Genomic DNA, 19,150 nt, shown 5'->3' with positions numbered 1-19,150 from the left:
GGCCTCGGGGGGTGATAAAGTGAGAGTCACCCGATCCACCTTGTGTGGAACTGGAAATGGTTCTTAACAGCCCCAGCTGCTTCAGAGGCAAAGCCTGGTACAGCAGGAGGTCAAAGACACAGTAAGTGCCTAAATAGCTGAGGTATGGATGAGGGGCTGTGCAGCAGCATCTCAGTGTACAGCTCTCTCTCCCTAGAAATGCCCAATTTAATAATTGCCACGGGGTGAGTTCTGCTGGGACTCACTTCTGTCCATCATCACCGTTACTGTTGGTTCTTGTACAAGTTTGATGCTGTTCTTCCAACACTGCCCAGAACAGCTTGGTTTACACCAACTCGGTTCCAGACTCTACTCAGATTAATAATTATTTAATTTCCAGCTCCAGAGGTGACAGCCAGGTTATGGAGACTCTGGTGGGTTCAGGTGCCCTCAGCCTACACAGCCAGGGCTGGGGCACTTCACACACATAACCACCCCAGCTCTGGAAGCCTGACAGAGCAGGGAAATGAGAACAACTCACACAATTCCCTTCACACCACTACTGACATCTTTCCCAGTTGGACTGCACACGTAGTGAAGTGCAAAAACATTTTTATTAATTAAAAACTCCCAAACCTTGAGTGTGCATGTGCTCAGCCACACCCTGAACACATCTATCATGTTGGTGCTCAGAGTTTTAGTTGTAAATATCAGTTTATTTGAGGAGCAGGACTTTGCTGTGGTAGAAAGGACATTCAAGTGTGTGTGTATGTTGGATTTTGATAAAAAAAGTATAAATCATTTTACTGCACTTTTCCAGCCTAATGCAAGGATTTGAGATGCAGGAGATTCACTTGGCTCAAAGGGTGAGGTTAAGGAAAGAGAAAAGCAGTTGGTTTATATAAAACAACTCTGCTCCTACAGCATTAAATGCCAAAACTAAACTCAAATGTTGACCTAAAAGCAAATGCTACAGCAGAGCCATGTGTGTCAATGCTGGGTGGGAAGCTGGGGTTGACTTTAGAGGAACCTCATGTGGATGAGAAATCTGTCCCCAACTGGGGCTGCACCAGCAGGGGAAGTGTTTGCAAACAACTCAAACACATCCAGGGTTGGAATAATCCCTTGAGCTCCCTCCAGCCTTAGAGCCCAGTCAGTGCTAGAGAAAACCCTGCAGAACCCACAGTTTATTTTCCACACAGCACCAACCCCACTCACCCAGGGCTGCACAGCCACCCAGGGTGGATTATTTACATTGAGATTATCTGGTTGTGCACATTGTTAAGTTGAAATAGATGCCAGAAATGTTATCTGGACGTGCACCTGCCCGGCACAGCGAGCTCTCCCCAGCTGGGATTTGCTGGGGAGATTGGTTTACACTCAGTTCTTCGCTCCTTTTAAGTCCAGTCCGGCAGATGGAGAAGTTTGGGTTGATGTGGAATGCATTTTTCACATAATGCCTGTGGGGAGATGAGGAATGACTAAAATAAATAGCAATTAGACAGCAGCAGCAGCATCGTTCATGGGAGCTGTTTGGAGTTATGGATCTGATGTCCAGTAAAACACACACACAGCCTAAGGCAAGGCAGGGCAGGGCAGCAGCCCCTCTGCCCTGAGCTGCAGGAACATTTTGGGATGTTTTAAGGAACAAGGACAAGTAGCCAAAGGAGCAACAAGATGAGGAGAAACACCACAGGATGTTTTAGTGGTGGGGCAGAGTTTCTACAGAGTCACTTTGTCATGGTGCTCAATGCACCAGCAACAAATCCCCAGCCAGGAACAAATCCCCTGTGCAGAGAAACAACTGATTCCCCTCAGGCCCTGCAGGACATCCCAGAGCTCTCTGGACATGGTTTACACAAGTACCTTGTCCTGGTCACTCTGGCAGTGCCTCAGTGCTGGAGAAGACCCAGGGGCTCCTTCCTGTCCAGGTATGACCTCAGGAATGCAGCACTGCCAGCAGTCTGGATGTACTCTGGAAACAAGAAAACAACACAGTAATGTGGTGTGTGATAAACAACATCGGTGTGATGACAGAGTTTGTGCAAATCCTGCCTCAAACACAAGTTAAATGAGTGAGTTGCTGTGCTGGTTAAAGAACCCAGAACCCCTTTTCCTTCAAACATGGTGTCAGCAGGAATTTCAGAGCTTGTCCTGACGAGTGCTGCACATGTGTTACACCATTAGCACTGATGGCAAAGCAGAACAGGATGTGCTCTGACAATGAGAAGCTGGTGCTGCTTCTTGCTATCAAAAATGAAAGAATAAATAAGAATCCCCAAAGGCCATGTCAGCAGAACCCAATCAGGGATTGCAGCAGAACATCCATCCCTGGAGCCACCCACACCTGAGCCTGCAGGGCAGGGCTGGGTGAGGGCTGAGCAGGTGGTTGGGATGAGCAAAGGGAAAGTGTGCAAGGGCAGGAAGGAACTCAGGGAATGACAACATGTGGGGAAAGGGTCTGGAGCAGGTGCATGTGAGTGCCAAGGCTGCCAAATGTGCCTGCAGCAGATGAGCAGCTCTGCTCCCAGCACCCCCAGCTCTGGTGGCTCCCAGGGTGTTTGATTCCCCCACTGTGGAGGGGTGAAGGGAGAATTCAGGATTCTACTGAACATACAAAGAAGCATTTCCAGGAGCTGGAGCCTCTCAGCTGGGGAGGATGAGCCCCATGGCCAGAGGGCTGCTGGGGCAGAGTCTCCTCAGCTCTCCCCACCTGCCTCCACAGGGATCTCACACTGCCAGGGTGTGACTCCACACCACAGCTTGCCCTGCACTGGGTGACATTACCTGGAGCTGACCCAGACCAGCCTCAAATTCTGCCCTAAGCCAGGAATCACAAGGTTACTCCAGAAAAAGGAACCCAATACAAATTGGCCTCAGCTTTCAGCATTATTCCTAATAAACATCATTTGTTTACACAAATTATCTTTAAAAAATCATTAGTTCTTACAATAGGAAACTATCCAGTCTTTTATGGCAAGTAACAGAAAAAAGACATTTAATTACAAGCTGGTTTACTTGTGCTAAATGCAATTACTTTATTGATTTGATATCCCTCTGATCATGGATCACAGCACATGGACTATGCAGTAAGGAAGAACCCAAACATGCCAGGAACACCACTCCAAGCTCTGCTCTGCACTCAGATCTCCTAAAAACAGAAGCTGCCCAGCCTCACATAAAACATCATGGACTCAGCTTTGTTTCCCAAATGAAGAATCATTGAATGGTTAGGGTTGGGAGGGACCTTAAATCTCATCCAGTGCCACCCCTGCCATGGCAGGGACACCTTCCACTGTCCCAGGCTGCTCCAGCCTGGCCTTGGACACTGCCAGGGATCCAGGGACAGCCACAGCTCCTCTGGGAATTCCATCCCAGCCCCTCCCCACCCTCCCAGGGAACAATTCCTCCCAAGATCCCATCCAACCCTGCCTCACCTCTGAGTGAGCTGTTCTTAAAAGCCCCAACAAAACAGACACAAAAAAACCCAACAACCCTTCTCTCTCTCAATATTTTTCCATGCAGAGTAAGTTCACCTCCATAAAACCAAAGAGAACATTCACAGAACTCCTGGATGAGGATGGCTGTGAGCAGAGCAGCTGGAAAAGGGATCAATGAGGACCAGAAGGTGCCTGGGCTGTGGCAGAAGGGGTGGCTGGAGCAGGCCCAGCCTGTTCCTCTCCTCAGCTCCATTTTGAGGGTTCCCAGGGCCAGGCAGAGGCTGGAGTCCCCACAAAGCTGCTCCAAAGGGTTGGCAGATCCATCCCTGCCCTTGGCCATGGCCTCTGCCAGCCTTGGCCCACAGAGGCACTAAAAGGGCTCAATCTTCCCAAGTTTCCCTTCCCCTCCAAGTTCCCCCACCATTCTCTCCCAACTCTGACTGCTCTAAAACATTTACAGATCTAAAAAGCAGAGAGGAAAAAAATGTTCACCTGTCGGGTGATATAAAACCAATCTTCTACTAAATGTGCCAGAATAATTTTTCTCCACCTCAACCACAGTTAAAACCTTCAGTCTATTCATTACTGTCTTTTTATAGTATTTTTATTTAATAAAACCTATTAAGACTACCATACAAATCTCTTTACTTATGCTTTTATCTTTTAACTGATCAATTTTTATATTGCTGACATCCCTTCTTCACCATTTGCTCATTTAAAAATTCATAGTATATGAGCTATGTCTCTGGAGAAAACGTCTATAAAATTTGTTACAGCTGGCAAATGTGTATGAGTCAGTGATAGCACATGACTAAATGCTTCACAGAAAATAAAATTTGTTTCTGTAGTAAGCAGAACTGTTTAAATGTTATTTATTTTTATGTTTCAAAGAAAATATATTGTGAAGTGCTGCATTGATTTAATACGCAGCAATGTCTGTGTACACGCTGTACTGGGGAAATTTATGAAACCTTTGCACAACTCCTTTAATTGAATTTTCCAAATCTCTCACCACACACAAATAATCAATATCTTCTGCAGAGAAAACCAGTCAGAATTATTACAGTCTTTCTTTTCAATTTTGTTGTCATCAGCACATACAGAGCACCTGGATATTTGTAATGTCTGGATAGCAAGTTATTTACACCTCTTAAACATATAATTGCTACTAAGTGAGTCCAAACTAATGTTTCTTTTCCTTTTTATTTAAAATAATTATATTCATGGGAGAAAGCAGTATTTATTCTCATGTAGGAGTCGCTACATGTTGGAAGAACTACAATTCTTTTGAATTTTTCATTAAGCTTAATACTCCAAACTAGATCCACCAGAATTAAAAATTAATAGCTGTTGCATCTCTAAAAAGGTACGTAGGAAAATAGAGTGCAAAAACAAGGGGGAAATCTGTGAATAAATGAGGCTGACACCTAAATCTAAAATGCAGGTTGACAGTTCTCTGTGTACTTGTCTGGGGCCTCCAGTCATATGTCTCATGTGCATTTCTGTATCTGCCACTGCAGTTAATGGCTTAATATTTCATCTACATAGCCCAGGCTGTTCAATCACTGCAGAGCCTTGGAGCTTCCCTTCCTGCCATCCCAAAAGCTCCTTGTGCTGCTCACCCAGAGCCTGAGAATCCTCCAGTCTGAGGCTGTTTGGGACAAGCCAGCAGCCCCAAATCCTGCTGGGATGGGACAAGGGAAACCTCAGGCAGCTCCTGGAGGTGGCACTGGGCAGGATTCCTCCCTCGTGCTGGGAAAAGCAGGCTGGGGCTGCTGGGCTGAGTGGGATCTGCTCTGCTCCCCTGGGAGGGACTCACATAGTCCCAGAATAAACCAACCCATGTGCACAGAATGAGAGAGACAAAGTCCAGTTTGGCCAGAGCAACAAGAGCTCTTCATCCCCAGGACACAGACTGGGGCAAACCACACTCAGTGAGGAACTGAGATCAGCTCTGCCCCAAGGGTGATGGCAGGAAATCCTCAGCAGCACTAACTGGGATATTATTCCTCAAAGCCAGATCCCTCCAGCATTACAAATTCTCCTCAGCCAGTTCCCAGACTTACTTTTCCCAGCAAAGGGATGACGGCATTTCTTCCCTGCAAGTGAATACAAAGTTGGGCTGAGGATAATAAATGTGCTTTTTAGGTTAGGGTTTTATAGTCAGAATAATCCATTGCTGTATTCCCCTTTTCCTCAGAAGATCTCAAAGGAGAAGGAAGGAAAGACAACCAAGTACATCTAAAGGTCAACAAATTTGTTTCATTTTGTTTGGGGAAGCTCTGAAAATAAACTCCCAGCAACCACCAGAGTCAAGTCTTGGGACTCCAAATTCAAACTGACACAAAATGGGATAAATGGTGGAATTTTGTATTTTTACCTGGTTTGAGGAGGAGCTCTGATTATTAAGCAAGCGTTTATATTTTGCAGTGGGTGTGAAATGAGATTTATATTTTCCCATAAATCCAGTTTTCAAAACTGGATTGGCAGGTGGAAACTCAGGAGTTTTGGTCCCTAATCTCTCCAGCTTTGCTTTTATCAGTGATTTCAAGTGGCATGGAATAAAATCCATCCAGCTAACCCTGATCTTGGAAAAGCCACCACTTCTGTCCCATGAGCACAAACCTCAGTCACTTGGAGTAACCCCACTATTAAATGTTCAAAATGTTCAGAATTCAGCTCTGGGAGGCTCAGATTTGCCCACAGGCTCAGCAGGATGAAAAGCACCACAGAAAAGGAAGTGTTTTTTTATTTCATCACAGCCTGGAAAGAGTTTTCCTCAACCCTGAAAGGATTTGATGTCTGGAACACTCATGGACAGCAGGCAGCCAGACATGGTTTGTGTCAGGGGTTTGGGGAAGCAAAATAACCCTGCAACTTGGAACAACCAACTTTAGCAGCTTTCCCTTTCAGAGCCTTCACTCCTGGAATCTCCAAAGCTATTAAACTTTCCTCTGAACTATGCACTGCCAAACCTCCCCATCCATTCTCAGCACACAGAAAGCACATGTTGGGCTCCCAGACACCGACTCGATTCATCTCCCAGCAGTTGTTTTACAATTTGCTTACTTTCTATTCAACAACATTTTGTTTACTGTAAATTCGAGTCATGGCCAAACAATGATGCCCTTTTTCCATGCTGGTCACCCAAAGTGATAAACTGAGCTCTGCACAACGCTGCCCATTGAGGCAGGAATGTTTTGGATGAAGTTGTTTTAAGAGGAGGTTGTTTATGTAAAGTAAATAAATTTCATGCCTCGCCATGTGATGATAATGTGACATTCCATCTGGACCAAGCCACAGAACAGTCATAAGTTTTAAGCCTTGCCATAACTAATTAAAGATAATTAGGAAAAAAACCACATCTGAAACTAAAAAGCAAAGTAATACATCTCCAGATGCTTTGATCACAAACTTCTCTGCCTCTCCTGCTACTCCATTTTCAAGACTGCAAAACTGAATTTATTCAATTCAATTATTATGAGTTTACTCTGCTTTAAGGTAGCAAGTGTGAAGGTAACAGAAATATCAGAACATCCCTGGGGAACGGCTGTTGATTTTACTGTGTGTGAGGGAATTAAACAATCCTGTGGGTTTCCCCTTCCTTCCTGCCAAGGCACTAAAGCAGCTGGGTATGAAATGCCACCAAACTTCAAATATTTTCACAGCACTGCTTATGAAGAAACCTCAGAGCTGGGATTTCACAGCCCCCTGGAGTGGGTGAAACATCCCACAAAACACACAGAGAGAAAAAGGGTTTGCTGCAAGAGGGTTTTTTACTGAAAACACAATGGGAGGGAGGAGGATGAGGAAGAATAAGGACAATTGGGATATATAAAAGGTATGGAAAGTCTCTAGGACCTGACTGCACTTCCTTCTGGACCATAATCATTCCTTCTCCTTGCACAGTTTCATGGGGAAATACCAAATACAATGAAAATAGCAGCAAATATTCAATTTGCATTTGCATAGTATTTAGAAGAAACACATTTGATAATCATAATTTTCACATCCTAAATGTTCCCCAACTTATTTCAAGTGAAAAGAACTAAAAAGAAATCAAGAAAAAGGAATAAAAGGATCTGTTAGACAGGAGTTATGAAGAGTTTCTTACCTCGGGCAGGGACTTTTCCATGGTTTGCTTTCAACAGCTGCAGTTTTTCTGCTTGACTCACTAGTGAAGAAATAAATCCAAAATCAACAAATGTTGCCCCAGAGCTTTCAAAGAAAATAATACCTCTGCTGCCTCTTTTACTTTCAAAGCATTTCAATGAAAAAAACCCCTCCTACCTATGTAACCGTGCTCAAAAAAATTAACAAAAATTTTCAAAATTTGGATAATTCTAACAGGTTTTGCTTCCAAGCTTCATACCACATTTTGTTCCCAATTTTTTTTTTTATTTTTACTGCTGATGTGGTGGTTTTTTCCTGATTCAGAGATGGGAAAAAGATGCTTCTTTCCCGAGGAGCTGAGGGAAAGAGTGGCCACAGGAGTGTCAGCAAGAGCTGTGCTTTGGGCTGTCTGTCTGTCTGTCCTGCCCAGAGCAGGAAAAACCCAGATTATTTCCAGGGAACTTCATCCTGTCTGGTATTACAGTGGGAACAGTGCAGTGCAAGAGGGAAATGGAATGAGCTTTGGAATACAAGTCAGGAATGAAATGGGAATTTAAACAGCGTGTGATGCATGAATTCCACTGTTTGGGAAGAAAAATTTTCTAGTATCTGAGGCTTTATTGTCCACCTGTTTCCAGCTGCAAAAAGCAGCACTCCAGGCACTTCAGGTTTACTTTCTGGGCTCTTTTGGCAAAGTATTCCAGATGTGAAGTGCCCTGATCCCAACACAGTGAGCATCTGGAATGTCCATCATTTAAAGACACATGAATAGCGATTTTGAAAGCCTGGAAGTTTATGTTCAGCCTAATCCTGCTGGCAGGCAAACAAACAAACCAACTTCCTCGGCAGAGGAGAAGAAAGGCCAAGCAATCCAAGTGCAAACGTTTAGCCTAATCCCTACCTAAGTACCCACTAAGTATCTAACTATTTACTGACCATTTCCATAAGAAAAGGTGTTGCTTTTCCTAGTTTTTCCCTCCCCAGTGTGTTTGGCTTTTATGTCCCTGTTGGATGCTCAGGGACACTCGAGGTGCATTTTTCCTGAGCAAAACGCGAGTCCTGGGGAGTTCCACAGAGGGAACATCTGGAGTGATGCTCGTTCAATGGAATAAAGGGATAAAGGGATTGATCTCCTCACCCAGCGCTTGGGTTTTCTGCAGTTCAGCACTCAGGACACAGGACGAGTGGGAGATTCCGAGGAGATTTTCCAGCTCTCTACTGCCCTCCAAAGCCTGGCAAACAGTAATTAAAGTCATTGTTAAATCCCATTCCCGATATCCACTCCATGTCTACAACATACCAAAAACCATTTGGAAATTGTTCATAAGCTCCAAATTGTTCCTATTCTAAATAAACATTGCAATCAAAATATTTTCAAATAGTATCAGGTTTTATTTATTTTTTTGGTAAATAAAACCTTGCCCACATCAAATAAATCAACACAGTCCTCTGAGTACACTGAATTATTTCTCAGCTATTGATGTACAGTTATGAGCCTTGTGCTAAATTTAGTCAGGAAAACAAAATGGGAATAAAGCACAGCAGCGATTTGCATTTTAACATGCATTGGACTATTAAAAAATGACACATTAGTGGTAAATTAAATGGTTCAATCTCTTCAACACAAAGGGATCTTTAATCTTCAGAGACATAAAAATCTATGCAGCAATAATTCATATTTCAAGTTATAAATAACCTGAGAATTACTTCATATGTTTTTATTGGTGCACAAATTGAAAATAGAGGACTTGGAAAAGCAGCTCTTCTTGTTAAAAAAAATCCAGTAGGTTTTGAGGTTTTTTGCATTTTCTGGATTTCCAAGTCAAACTGGCCTGGTTTCAAGTCTTTCATTTGCTTCCCTATCCCTTAAAACTCAAATGTTGCATATCAAATCTTCATTTTCCTTTCAAATCCTATATTAGAAGCAGTTTAATAAACAAACCAGTGTAAACCAGACCTTTAAGCTCGTCAGATTTGCCCTTATTTTCAGAATTCTGGGCAAGGCACTTGTCACTTGGGAGTGCAGTTCCAGGAACCTGTGTAAAAAAGGTAAAATAATTCCAATTAGCCACATTCCCACCCACTGAAAATCCGTGTTTGTGTTGTATTTTCCAGAGTTTTTCCCACTGAAATCAGGATGGATCAGCTCAGCTGGGAGGATTTATATCAAGTGTATTGGACAATGTGTTTTCCATCTGTAAAATCAAGTGTAGGGAAGTCCACATGAATAAGAAGTGCAGAGGTGTTGGTTTATACATGTTTTTATTTGAATGTCACTGCTGGTCTCCTGCAAACCTTTGGAAAACAGTCTGAATTATTGAATGCAAACATTTCCATGTCAATGAGGCCTCTAATTACTCCAATTGTTCTGTAATTCCTGGTTCCTGTCACTAAGAAATGAGGCTGGATGTGTTGACCAAGGGATTTACTGAGCCACAAAAAAACCCCAATTAGTCAATTTACAGTTTTACACCGGTATCATTTTAATATTTTATTTTTCACTGTTTAAATGTCATCCAAACAATTCTGTCCAGCTCCATCACTTGGATGACACTGTCCTATACTGAAGGAAATTCATCCTAATGAGGGAAGAACCTCAGGAAACAAATTGTGAGTTCAGGTGCAATAAAGAAAAGGAAGAGCTACAACTTCAAACACTAGATTTAATTGAATAAACGTCCCAAATATTGTCTGGAGGTGAAAAAGAAATGCAATCACAGCACTGCAACCCCTAACAAACTCGGAATTGATCCACTTACACATCGTGCTCTGGTTGAGGCTGCCCTCTCCTGGATAATTCGCTCTCGGAATCGCTCTGCTCGCTCCCATCTCCTCAGAGGGACACAAGGAAGAAAAGAAACAAAGATAAAAATTAGATGGGGAGTATTTGAAGCACCTGAAGAAGGTGTTGGTGGGAATCTTGATTGCTGAATGAGCTTTTAGGAAGAGGAAAAACACCAAAACTCACTTGGAAGGCAGGATTTGGATTGAACCACACTGAATTATTTATAATTTACACTTTTGGAATTTGAGCTCTCATGAATTCCTGGAAACTTTAGGATTACAGCATTAATAACTGGAAGTTAGTATCATCCTGGCAAATAGTCACTGTGTTCCTCTCAGGACCTTTTTATCCTATCAACTCCCTAAATACAGCAGATTAACGTGGAGAATTATCCTGAAAATGCTGGAATGACTGAGCAGTGAAACTCCCATTTCCCTTTATAAAAACAACCACAGAGATACTGGAAATTGCTTCCAAAGGCTCCAAATGTGCTCCACTGACAACATAATATTCCAGCTTGGCATATGATGGATGGGGCAGGATAAATGTGACCTCTGACCACAAAAGACTTTCTGAATTTACATGACTTATACAATTCCCACAGGAATCAGGTTAGAACAAAACCAGATTAAAATTTTATCTTGTCTATCAATACTTGTTCCGGCAATAAAAAAGTCCCACCTGACTGTCAGAAATGATTTAATTGTGGCTGAAGTTGAAGACATCATAAAACGTGGGGATTTTTGTAAATTCACCTTTAAGGGAAAGAGTTGGAATTTACCATGGGTTTAACAAATGTACAGATCCCAGACAGACCCTGTGGAATGAGGTGCTTTTCAAATTTCACTGTAATAAATCTCCTTCCTGCCATCAGGCTGAGAAAGAGAGGCCACAGTGAGCATTAAACACTTTGATTTCTTCTTGCTAGATCTAAATTATTACATACAAGTATCAGCACTCAAGGCTAAATTAACTTTTAATTTGAGTATTTTGTAAAACATTTAGAAACACCTCAGAATGACAAAGTGCTATAAAAGTTTAAGCTGTTCCAATACAGCAGCTAAAAGTTGAGACTCCCAAAGGTTTAATTTTAAATCTAAGTAGTCAATAGAACTTGGACTTAAATCAGTCATCAATTATAGAACAGGTAATACTTTTAGACAATACTGTGGGTTTTTTGGAAGGAGAATAGAAATTGTGAGGTTCAATGGACAACCTGGAACCTGGGATTTTGTAATTATACACCACCATTTGTAGCTATTTGGACACAGGAAAAGAAGAGATGGTTAGAGCTATATTAATGAATAATTATCCATCTAATGATCATGTGATCAGACATGGAAATCTGGCCTGGAAATACTCTGAAAATACTTTTATCTCTGTAGAAAAACAGACTAGATCAATTTACATGTCAAAGGCATAAATTCTGCATTTTTATTATTATTATTACTAGTTAAATAATTTGTAGTTTTCAAATCAAGGCTTAACCATCTTTTTGATGCAAGGAAATAAAAGCTCTATAGGGAAAGATGACAAAAAGTCCATTTTTATCCTTTTTTTTTTAAATAAAAAAGTTATACCAGGTGACCTGATGGTTCCTTAACATTTAAAGAGGCCACAACCACAATTTATACATCCATAAAAGCAGTTCAGTCTATTGAAAATCTACTTCTTGAGCAAAGTTTGCATCAAAAACTGTGACTGTGTGACTAAGTGGATGTATATCTTAAAGTGAACTGGAAATAATGTAATTATTATGACCATACAAAGGTGCATTTTCTGAGAGCTAATGACAGTCAGTGTTATATTAGTTAAAAATTGCCTTACTCAGTTGTTCCATAAACAACCCCAAGATTTACACAGGAAAAATTCAAGCTTTCAACCCCCAAGCTTGTCCAAAAGAGATCAAAATTCTTCGAGGGGAAAAAGGAATCAAACACAGCCCATGAGAGAGAAGTTCCTAAATCCACAGAAAACACAGGGAAATGTTGCAGGGAGGAAGATGGAATGTCCAGCTCACCCTCTGCTGGGGGATTTGTGGGGTTTTGTGCACTGTGGCTCACGGGAGAGGAAAAGGGACTCATCTGGCGCGTTCCTGTGGTCGGCGAGAAGAAGTTCAGATTTCTCCTTGGGGCTTTCTCAGGGGTTACATCAGGTGGCTGAAATGGAGAAAAACAACCCAAAAAATCCAGAAGAATGTTGACAAAACCTCTTTGAATTTTTGCTGCCTGGTAAGCTTTTCCTAAGTAATTCCTGACTTGATGTTTTCCCATTATGGAAAGCCCACGTTCAATGTTGTGTGGGTTGACCTCGTGCTCACCAAGCTGCTCCATCACTCTCCCTCCTCAATAGGATTAGTTTGATTTTAAGAGATAAATAAACCCTTTCAAACACTTGTCTCCCAGTTTCCATATAGAAAAAATACATGTTTTCTGGAAATTTAGGTATTCTGGCATGACCAGCTGGTTGGTTGAGGTGTTTTAAAGCAGCCAAAACCTGATATGATTTTTCCTCCAGTACTGAGAATTTAGGACAAAAAAATTAAAAAATTTTAATAGTATCAAAAGTTATTTCTAATATTTTTTTAACAAGTGTTAATTTAAAGAAGCCAAAGTAAATCCCTTAAATCCAAAATTTTGTCTCTGGTTCAGGGTTTCAATATGTGTAATGATATGAGGAGTTATTTCATGACGTTAAAGGATTTGTGCAGAGAAGTTTTCAGAAGAACAAGTCTGCAATATTGGAATATGAACTGGGATTATCTGGGAGACACTCTAGCATGGCTGCTGAACTGCAAGGATGAGAAACTGGGATTTCACTGCACTATTTATGTACTGAAATTAAAGAAAACAACCCAAAACTTCACAACCCACCAGTGTTACTGTTGGTCATCAGCAGTGGGACTTACACCAGATTTTAAAAGGTTTAATTTGCTGCCCTTTGCCTCTGTTTTGTTTAGTCTCAAATACCCTAAATAATTTCACACCAGCCATTCATACTCTTCTTGAAGTCTATCTGCATTTAAACTACACCTGATGAAAATCTCAGTCTGCTGCCACTGATGTTTTGCCACATCCAAGCAGTTAAAGAAATGTTTCAAATAATTTTTGAATGAATTATGAATTAAAGCATCAACGTCAATTTAGGGATTTAAATATCATCAAATATTCTTTGTAACAGGGAGAATTTCCAAACATTTCAGGTTAATTTTTGTCTGCTTGAACAGCAGCCACCTCACCTATTTCTGGATGTGGATAAGGTTATTTTAAACAAATACCTGGAGAAAATTCCTGTAGCACTTACAAGCACAGTTTTTATTTGTCAGTAGGTTTGTCTCTTCCAGAAAGAAGAGCTTTTTGTTCAGTTATGCAATTTTTTAATAACTCCATGCTAACATTCCAAAATCTAAAAATATTCATACCTGATCTGATTAGTTCATGAGTGTTTTGACCAATGGAATGAAAGACTCCTGAAAACCAGGGAAGGAATGGCAGAAACAGTAAATGAAATTTCACCCAAACCATGTGTTTACTACCTTCCATTCCTTCTTACCTTCTATAAAGTTATTTAATTCAAATCTTTGACATATATCTGTTAGAGGCATTGTGTGAACTAAAAATCAGTGTAAAGCCACATCATTGAGCCTTCACTAAAAGTTTCTGTCATTCAAACGGGATTTTCTTGAGTTTTTTGCTGCACAAGAACCTGACTGCAGCTTCAAGTGACTCTTTATCTCATGGAAAGGGATAGGGAAGGAATGGCTTTAAAGCATTCAATGGAATTTCAGCTGGACCACTCATCTCCAAAAACCTTACTACAGCCCAAGAAACAGATGCAAAATTACAGTCACAGCTGCATTCTGAGCAGAACAAGTTGGCTAATGGTGCACTAAGCAGCTAATTAAATTGCTAATGATTTATTTTTTAGTGCCACTGCGGTATTTTGCCACCTCTGTTTAAATTTTCAAAAAATAAGTACCTAGGAAATTTTTAAGTGGCCAATTTCTACCTCACTCAGTATCAACCAGGCCTCCAAATATGTGCTGCATATCAAAAAAAACCTCTTCAAAACGACACAGGTGTGGAGATTTATTGGGAGCTCGTTTGCTGACCAGCTCTTTTTTTGGGAAAATTTTCCAAAATTCCCCTTCCTTTACACCCTGCCATCCTCCCAAGCTCCTGAGCACTGCTGTCTGCAGCACCACCCACCGTGGGGAGCTAATAAACTGACATATGTCACGACATGCTGGTGCTGGGAGGCTGCTGGAGCTGCATTTACCAAAAAATAATAGCACCAGTATGATTTTATTTTTATTGTGATAACTGCGGTGAAATTTATGGCAGTGTTAGGAGTTTATTGTTTCATTATGCCAGATTAGCTGAGGGAGGTAATTACAGCCCTGACATGAAAATGCCTTTAGTGTTTTCATTTCAATTTTGCAGTTTATAAGATGCAGATTACAGCATTATCATAATTCCATATTGTCACATGTACAATTACATGGCAGAACATTTGCTTCCCAGGATAATGGAGCTAATTTCTAATAAATGATTTCACCAAGGATCTTAACTCATTCAGCTCTTGGGTAAATACTGGTGGCAATAACAATATGCACATTTTTCAAGTGATTCATGCAGATGTACATTACTTAACGCCAGGCAGTTCTGTGACAAATGAAATACAATAAATTTTATACTAATATTTGCAGCAGTAATTTTGTGCTTTAAGATTTGCCCAGACAACATCCAATCTGTAACAGTATAAAGGCAGCTAAAATGGAATAGATGGTTTGTATACACATTTATTTTTGCACCCAGATATATATATATACATACATATATATATATATTTATACAGCCCAGATGGCTCCACACACCAAAAAATACTCACATTATCTTTCTTAACAGTGTCCAACTTTAATGCTCTCTTAACCCTGCAAAAGAAAAATATGGACAGGTTTTATGGTCACCTAGGCACAGAGATTTCTGTTAGCAAGGTCTATAAATGATAATGTTAAAGACAGTTTTCTTTTTTTTGTTTCGCATTTACTGATGGCATCCAAAGCAAATCCATTCACTGTACCAAAAATGATGCTTGTTTAGAAGGATAAAGTTTGCCTAAGAAAATCTGATTCTCCATTTTATACCAGACATAAAATCAAGGCACTGAAGTGAAATCATGCTGAGTATTTATCTTTTTCCTCCAAGCCTATAAACAACAAAACCCCACAAAAGCATTTTCATTTACATACCTTCCGAACAAGAGCTGAAATTATTTCGCCATTAGTCGAAATAATGTTTAAGACATTTACCACCCAGATACAGCCAAGGTGAAAAAAGTAGTTTTTCCCATCATTTTAGCTCTTAACATGATTCAGTGCTAGCAGACTATGACTTAACTGGGGAACAGATGCTCTATGTCTTTACAGGTCCCCAAACCATAAGAAACTGTTTGCTTCCCTTCTTCCCTCTCCTGATTCAGGAACATGCCAAGCTCTCTCTGCAAAATCTGCTCCTCTGAACTGGATGCCCAGCTGTTAATGGCAACACTGGAAGAGGAAAGCTGAATATTTATAATACTTTATATGGTACAGCTGTCTTCTAAAGAGCAGTCATCAAAATTTTATTGAATGCAGGCTAAATGCTCCAAGGAAAGAAAGGTCAACATAAATTAAGACTATTTTACCCAGAGACAACTGAAACTTTTTAAGCATGTTCCTAAATCTTAACAATAGTTTAAAGGATGATATAAAAGGATGAGGAAAAAAAAATCTTTGTAAGAACAGTCCCCTAGAAACATATATATTACATTGAATTAAACAAGGTTTGGAATATACATCATATTTCAAGAATTTAGCTCACTTTTCATCTTGGAAAAGAATGTTTTGCCTTGCAAGGGATTCAGATGACCTCATTCCAAACATATCCTTTTCAAATTTATGTTGCTATTCCAAAACTGTAAATTAAAGTATTGGGGAAATAGAATGGAAACACATCTTTGATATGTAACTCAGGCAAGGGTCTTATAGAAAAACTGTTTTACAGCTATCTCTATTACAAAAAGGGGAAAAGAAATATCCTATCTTAAAAAAGCCAAGTAAACAGGTAACATTTAAATTAAAAAAGCCTCTGAAATCCTGGCCAAAGGGCAGCCGAAGCTGTAACAGTTTGATGGAATTCTTTACAATGTATTTCTTTTTTAAGGAGAAACCCATATTGCTCAAGGAATTCCGACTCCATTACAGCTTCCAGCTCATGGCAGCAGAGAAATATTCCATTTATTAATGCATCCACACTGAAAGGATGCTCTGGGGGCCAATGCATTTGCATGTTCCACTCAGGCATGTTCTGATGGAAGTTTTTATGACAGACTTCAAAAAAAAGCTGAAAGCCAAAGGAAAGCAGGATCAGGACTAGGCACAGCTGTAGGATGAAATAAATGAGAAACTACATGAAAATCCCACTAAGTTATAAACACTGAGAACATTTCTTAGGGGGAAAGTTGTGCACTGATCAAAGCTACGTTCTTTGAAGTCTGTCAAATATTGTGTACAGCAGCAGAACTGCACAGATTTCTCTCTGCAAGTGCCCTGAACTGTGGCAGCAAAGATGGATCCTCATTCCCAGCATTTCAAGAACTGGAATATTGTATTGGAAGATGTAATTTTAGCTTTAGAAGGTCAACCTTGCCTCCCCTTACCCAACAGTCTTGTTTTTCTTGGAGGCTTGTTTTTAATGATTGTCTTTTCAATGCCATGAAGTGAGAAGTTAAATCAAAATAATTTAAATTTTGTGCTCTAAGTCTGCACAAGTCCCTGGTTTGGACCCCTGAACCTAAATTTATCCCAACACCAACATGAAAACCCTGTTGGTCAAACTGTCTTCTCTCAGAGCTTCCAAAAGAAGAATGTGGAACAAGAAGAGGTGATGGAAAGATGAGGCACATGTGGTGAGAGTATTTAACCTGAGTTTCCTACCCCTGAATTAGCCTGACAAGGCTTAATTTATTTTCTTAACCATGGCACACATTTTCAGCCAGCTGTACAGCCTGCAATGATTATTTTGTCCCTAATATTTACCAGGTTGAAGAACTTAACTTCCTTTGTTGATCTTCAGAAGCCCACGATGAGCAGAGATACACAAGAGCAGCACCAGACTTAAATGACTTGATTAATTATCTACTGCTTGATAAATTGCAAAATACAGGAGAAAAATGAGCAGGATTTATTTCCATTAGAGATAATATGAAGTGATACAGCCTGATGGAAAATGGACATGGGGGTGTCATGCCCTGATCTCCACAGGCCTGCAATTCCCACACCTCTGCACCTGAGTGTGTGTGTAAATCTATAATTTAGTCCCTGCTGTAATTGTAGTAAATCCTATTGAATCACTTTATAAATATTAAATCAGTCAGTGATTAAGTGCTGCCAAACTCTTTTACACCTGTATCTTTTGTATCCATATCCTTTGTCCCTTTGTCCCCGTGACCCTTTTGCATCCCATGTCTCTGTGTAAATCATTCTAAATCGATTCTGATCCCATTTTCCTGTACATAAGCAACAGAGTGAACCTTGCCATCAAACTCTGTTAAGGTCACACTTCCACTAGTTCATACAAAAACCTGCTTTTTTGGCCAATTTCTTCAACAGTGGCCAAGGGAAGTGTCAGAGGGTGGACTCAGTGCTGCCCAGCAATGGGACAAGAGGAATGGGCACAAAATGACGCCCAGGAAGTTCTGCCTGGATAAAATGAAGAACTGCTTTCCTGAGCAGTGACCGAGCACTGAACAGCTTGTCCAGAGAGGGTTTGGAGTCTCCCTGACTGGAGATATTCCAGCACTGCCTGGATGCAATCCTGTGCCATGTGCAGGGATTGTTGGACTGCATGACCCACTGCGGTCACCTCCAGTCTGCACCACCCTGTGATCCTTCCTCACTAGGTGACCCACTGCGGTCACCTCCAATCTGAACCACCCTGTGATCCTTCCTCCTGCCCCTCTCCACACAGCCCCACCGGTATTATCCATGGGATGTACAGAGACACAGGATAATTGGGGTTGGAAGGGATCTCTGGAGATGATCCAGTCCAAATCCCCTCGCCGAGGCAGGGTCACCCGCAGCAGGTGACACTGAATGTCTCCAGAAAGCGAGACTCCACGCCCTCCCTGGACAGCTGTCCCAGAGCTCTACCACCCTCAGTGGACACAAGTTTTCATTCACGTTGAGGTGGAATTCACTGTGTTTTAGTTCACGGCCATTGCTCCTCACCCTGTCGCTGGGCACCCTCAGAAAGTCAGAATACACAGTATCGCCCTCACAGCACCGCCCAGCCAGCCCCGCCCGCAGCGCTGCCTAGGAACCACCATGGCGAGCATTTCCCGGGCTGTTTTCCTTTGGAAACAAATCCCGCCCTCTCGCTGGCCGCTCCTCCCCGCTCCGGACCGAATCTAGACGCACTTTTCCCCTCACGGAACGCGCTCGGCAGCCGCAGCTCGCCGGGAGCAGCGCTCCCCTCACGGCGTGCCGCCCGCCGAGCCCGCGGAACCGTGCTGCTGCCGGGAGGAGAGGAGAGGGAAGAGCACAGGGGAAGGGAGAGGAGAAGAAGAGGAGAGAGTGAAGAGGAAGGGGAGAGAGAGCGGACGGAGAGAGAGAAGAGAGGAGAGGGAGAGCAGCGCTGCCCCGCTCCCCAGACACCTACGACATCCCGGAGCCGTTCCCGCCGCCTCCCCTTCGGAGCTCCCGCCGTGCGCCCGCCAAACGCCGCCGGCTGGAAACGGCGCTGAGGGCGGGCCGGGCCGGGGCGGGGCCGAGGAGCCCGGCTGGGCTGAGGGG

General features: G+C 41.9%; 1 protein-coding gene across 2 annotated transcripts; it reads right to left on the bottom strand.

The window, feature by feature from the left end:
- Positions 1–574: 574 nt before the first annotated feature.
- On the bottom strand, positions 575–19,149 carry ITGB3BP (integrin subunit beta 3 binding protein). Of its 2 annotated transcripts, none has more exons than XM_085067422.1 (9): positions 19,017–19,149; positions 15,208–15,250; positions 12,338–12,476; positions 10,292–10,364; positions 9,490–9,568; positions 8,671–8,764; positions 7,534–7,593; positions 1,846–1,954; positions 575–1,439 (listed from the first exon to the last, which is right to left on the bottom strand). In XM_085067422.1, exons 1-8 carry the CDS (start codon positions 19,019–19,021, stop codon positions 1,872–1,874), a joined length of 576 nt encoding a protein of 191 aa, XP_084923548.1. In that variant the 5' UTR covers positions 19,022–19,149; the 3' UTR covers positions 575–1,439; positions 1,846–1,871. The 2 variants fall into 2 exon arrangements, with proteins under 2 accessions (XP_084923548.1, XP_084923549.1); XM_085067423.1 differs by having other exon boundaries at positions 10,292–10,361.
- Position 19,150: the final 1 nt, after the last annotated feature.

Source organism: Lichenostomus cassidix, chromosome 8 (assembly GCF_008360975.1).
Source record: "Lichenostomus cassidix isolate B80296 chromosome 8, HeHo_3.0, whole genome shotgun sequence".
Lineage (NCBI taxonomy): Eukaryota > Metazoa > Chordata > Aves > Passeriformes > Meliphagidae > Lichenostomus > Lichenostomus cassidix.
Note: the sequence above shows the minus strand (reverse complement) of the source record. Positions and strands in the feature narration are given on the sequence as shown.

Excerpts from the sequence above, each read along its gene's own strand:
- ITGB3BP (XM_085067422.1), bottom strand. Across the intron at positions 7,594-8,670 it reads GCAGAAAACCCAAGCGCTGG|TGAGTCAAGCAGAAAAACTG; the intron begins GTGAGGAGATCA and ends TTTCTTCACTAG. Across the intron at positions 1,955-7,533 it reads TGGAAAAGTCCCTGCCCGAG|AGTACATCCAGACTGCTGGC; the intron begins GTAAGAAACTCT and ends TCTTGTTTCCAG.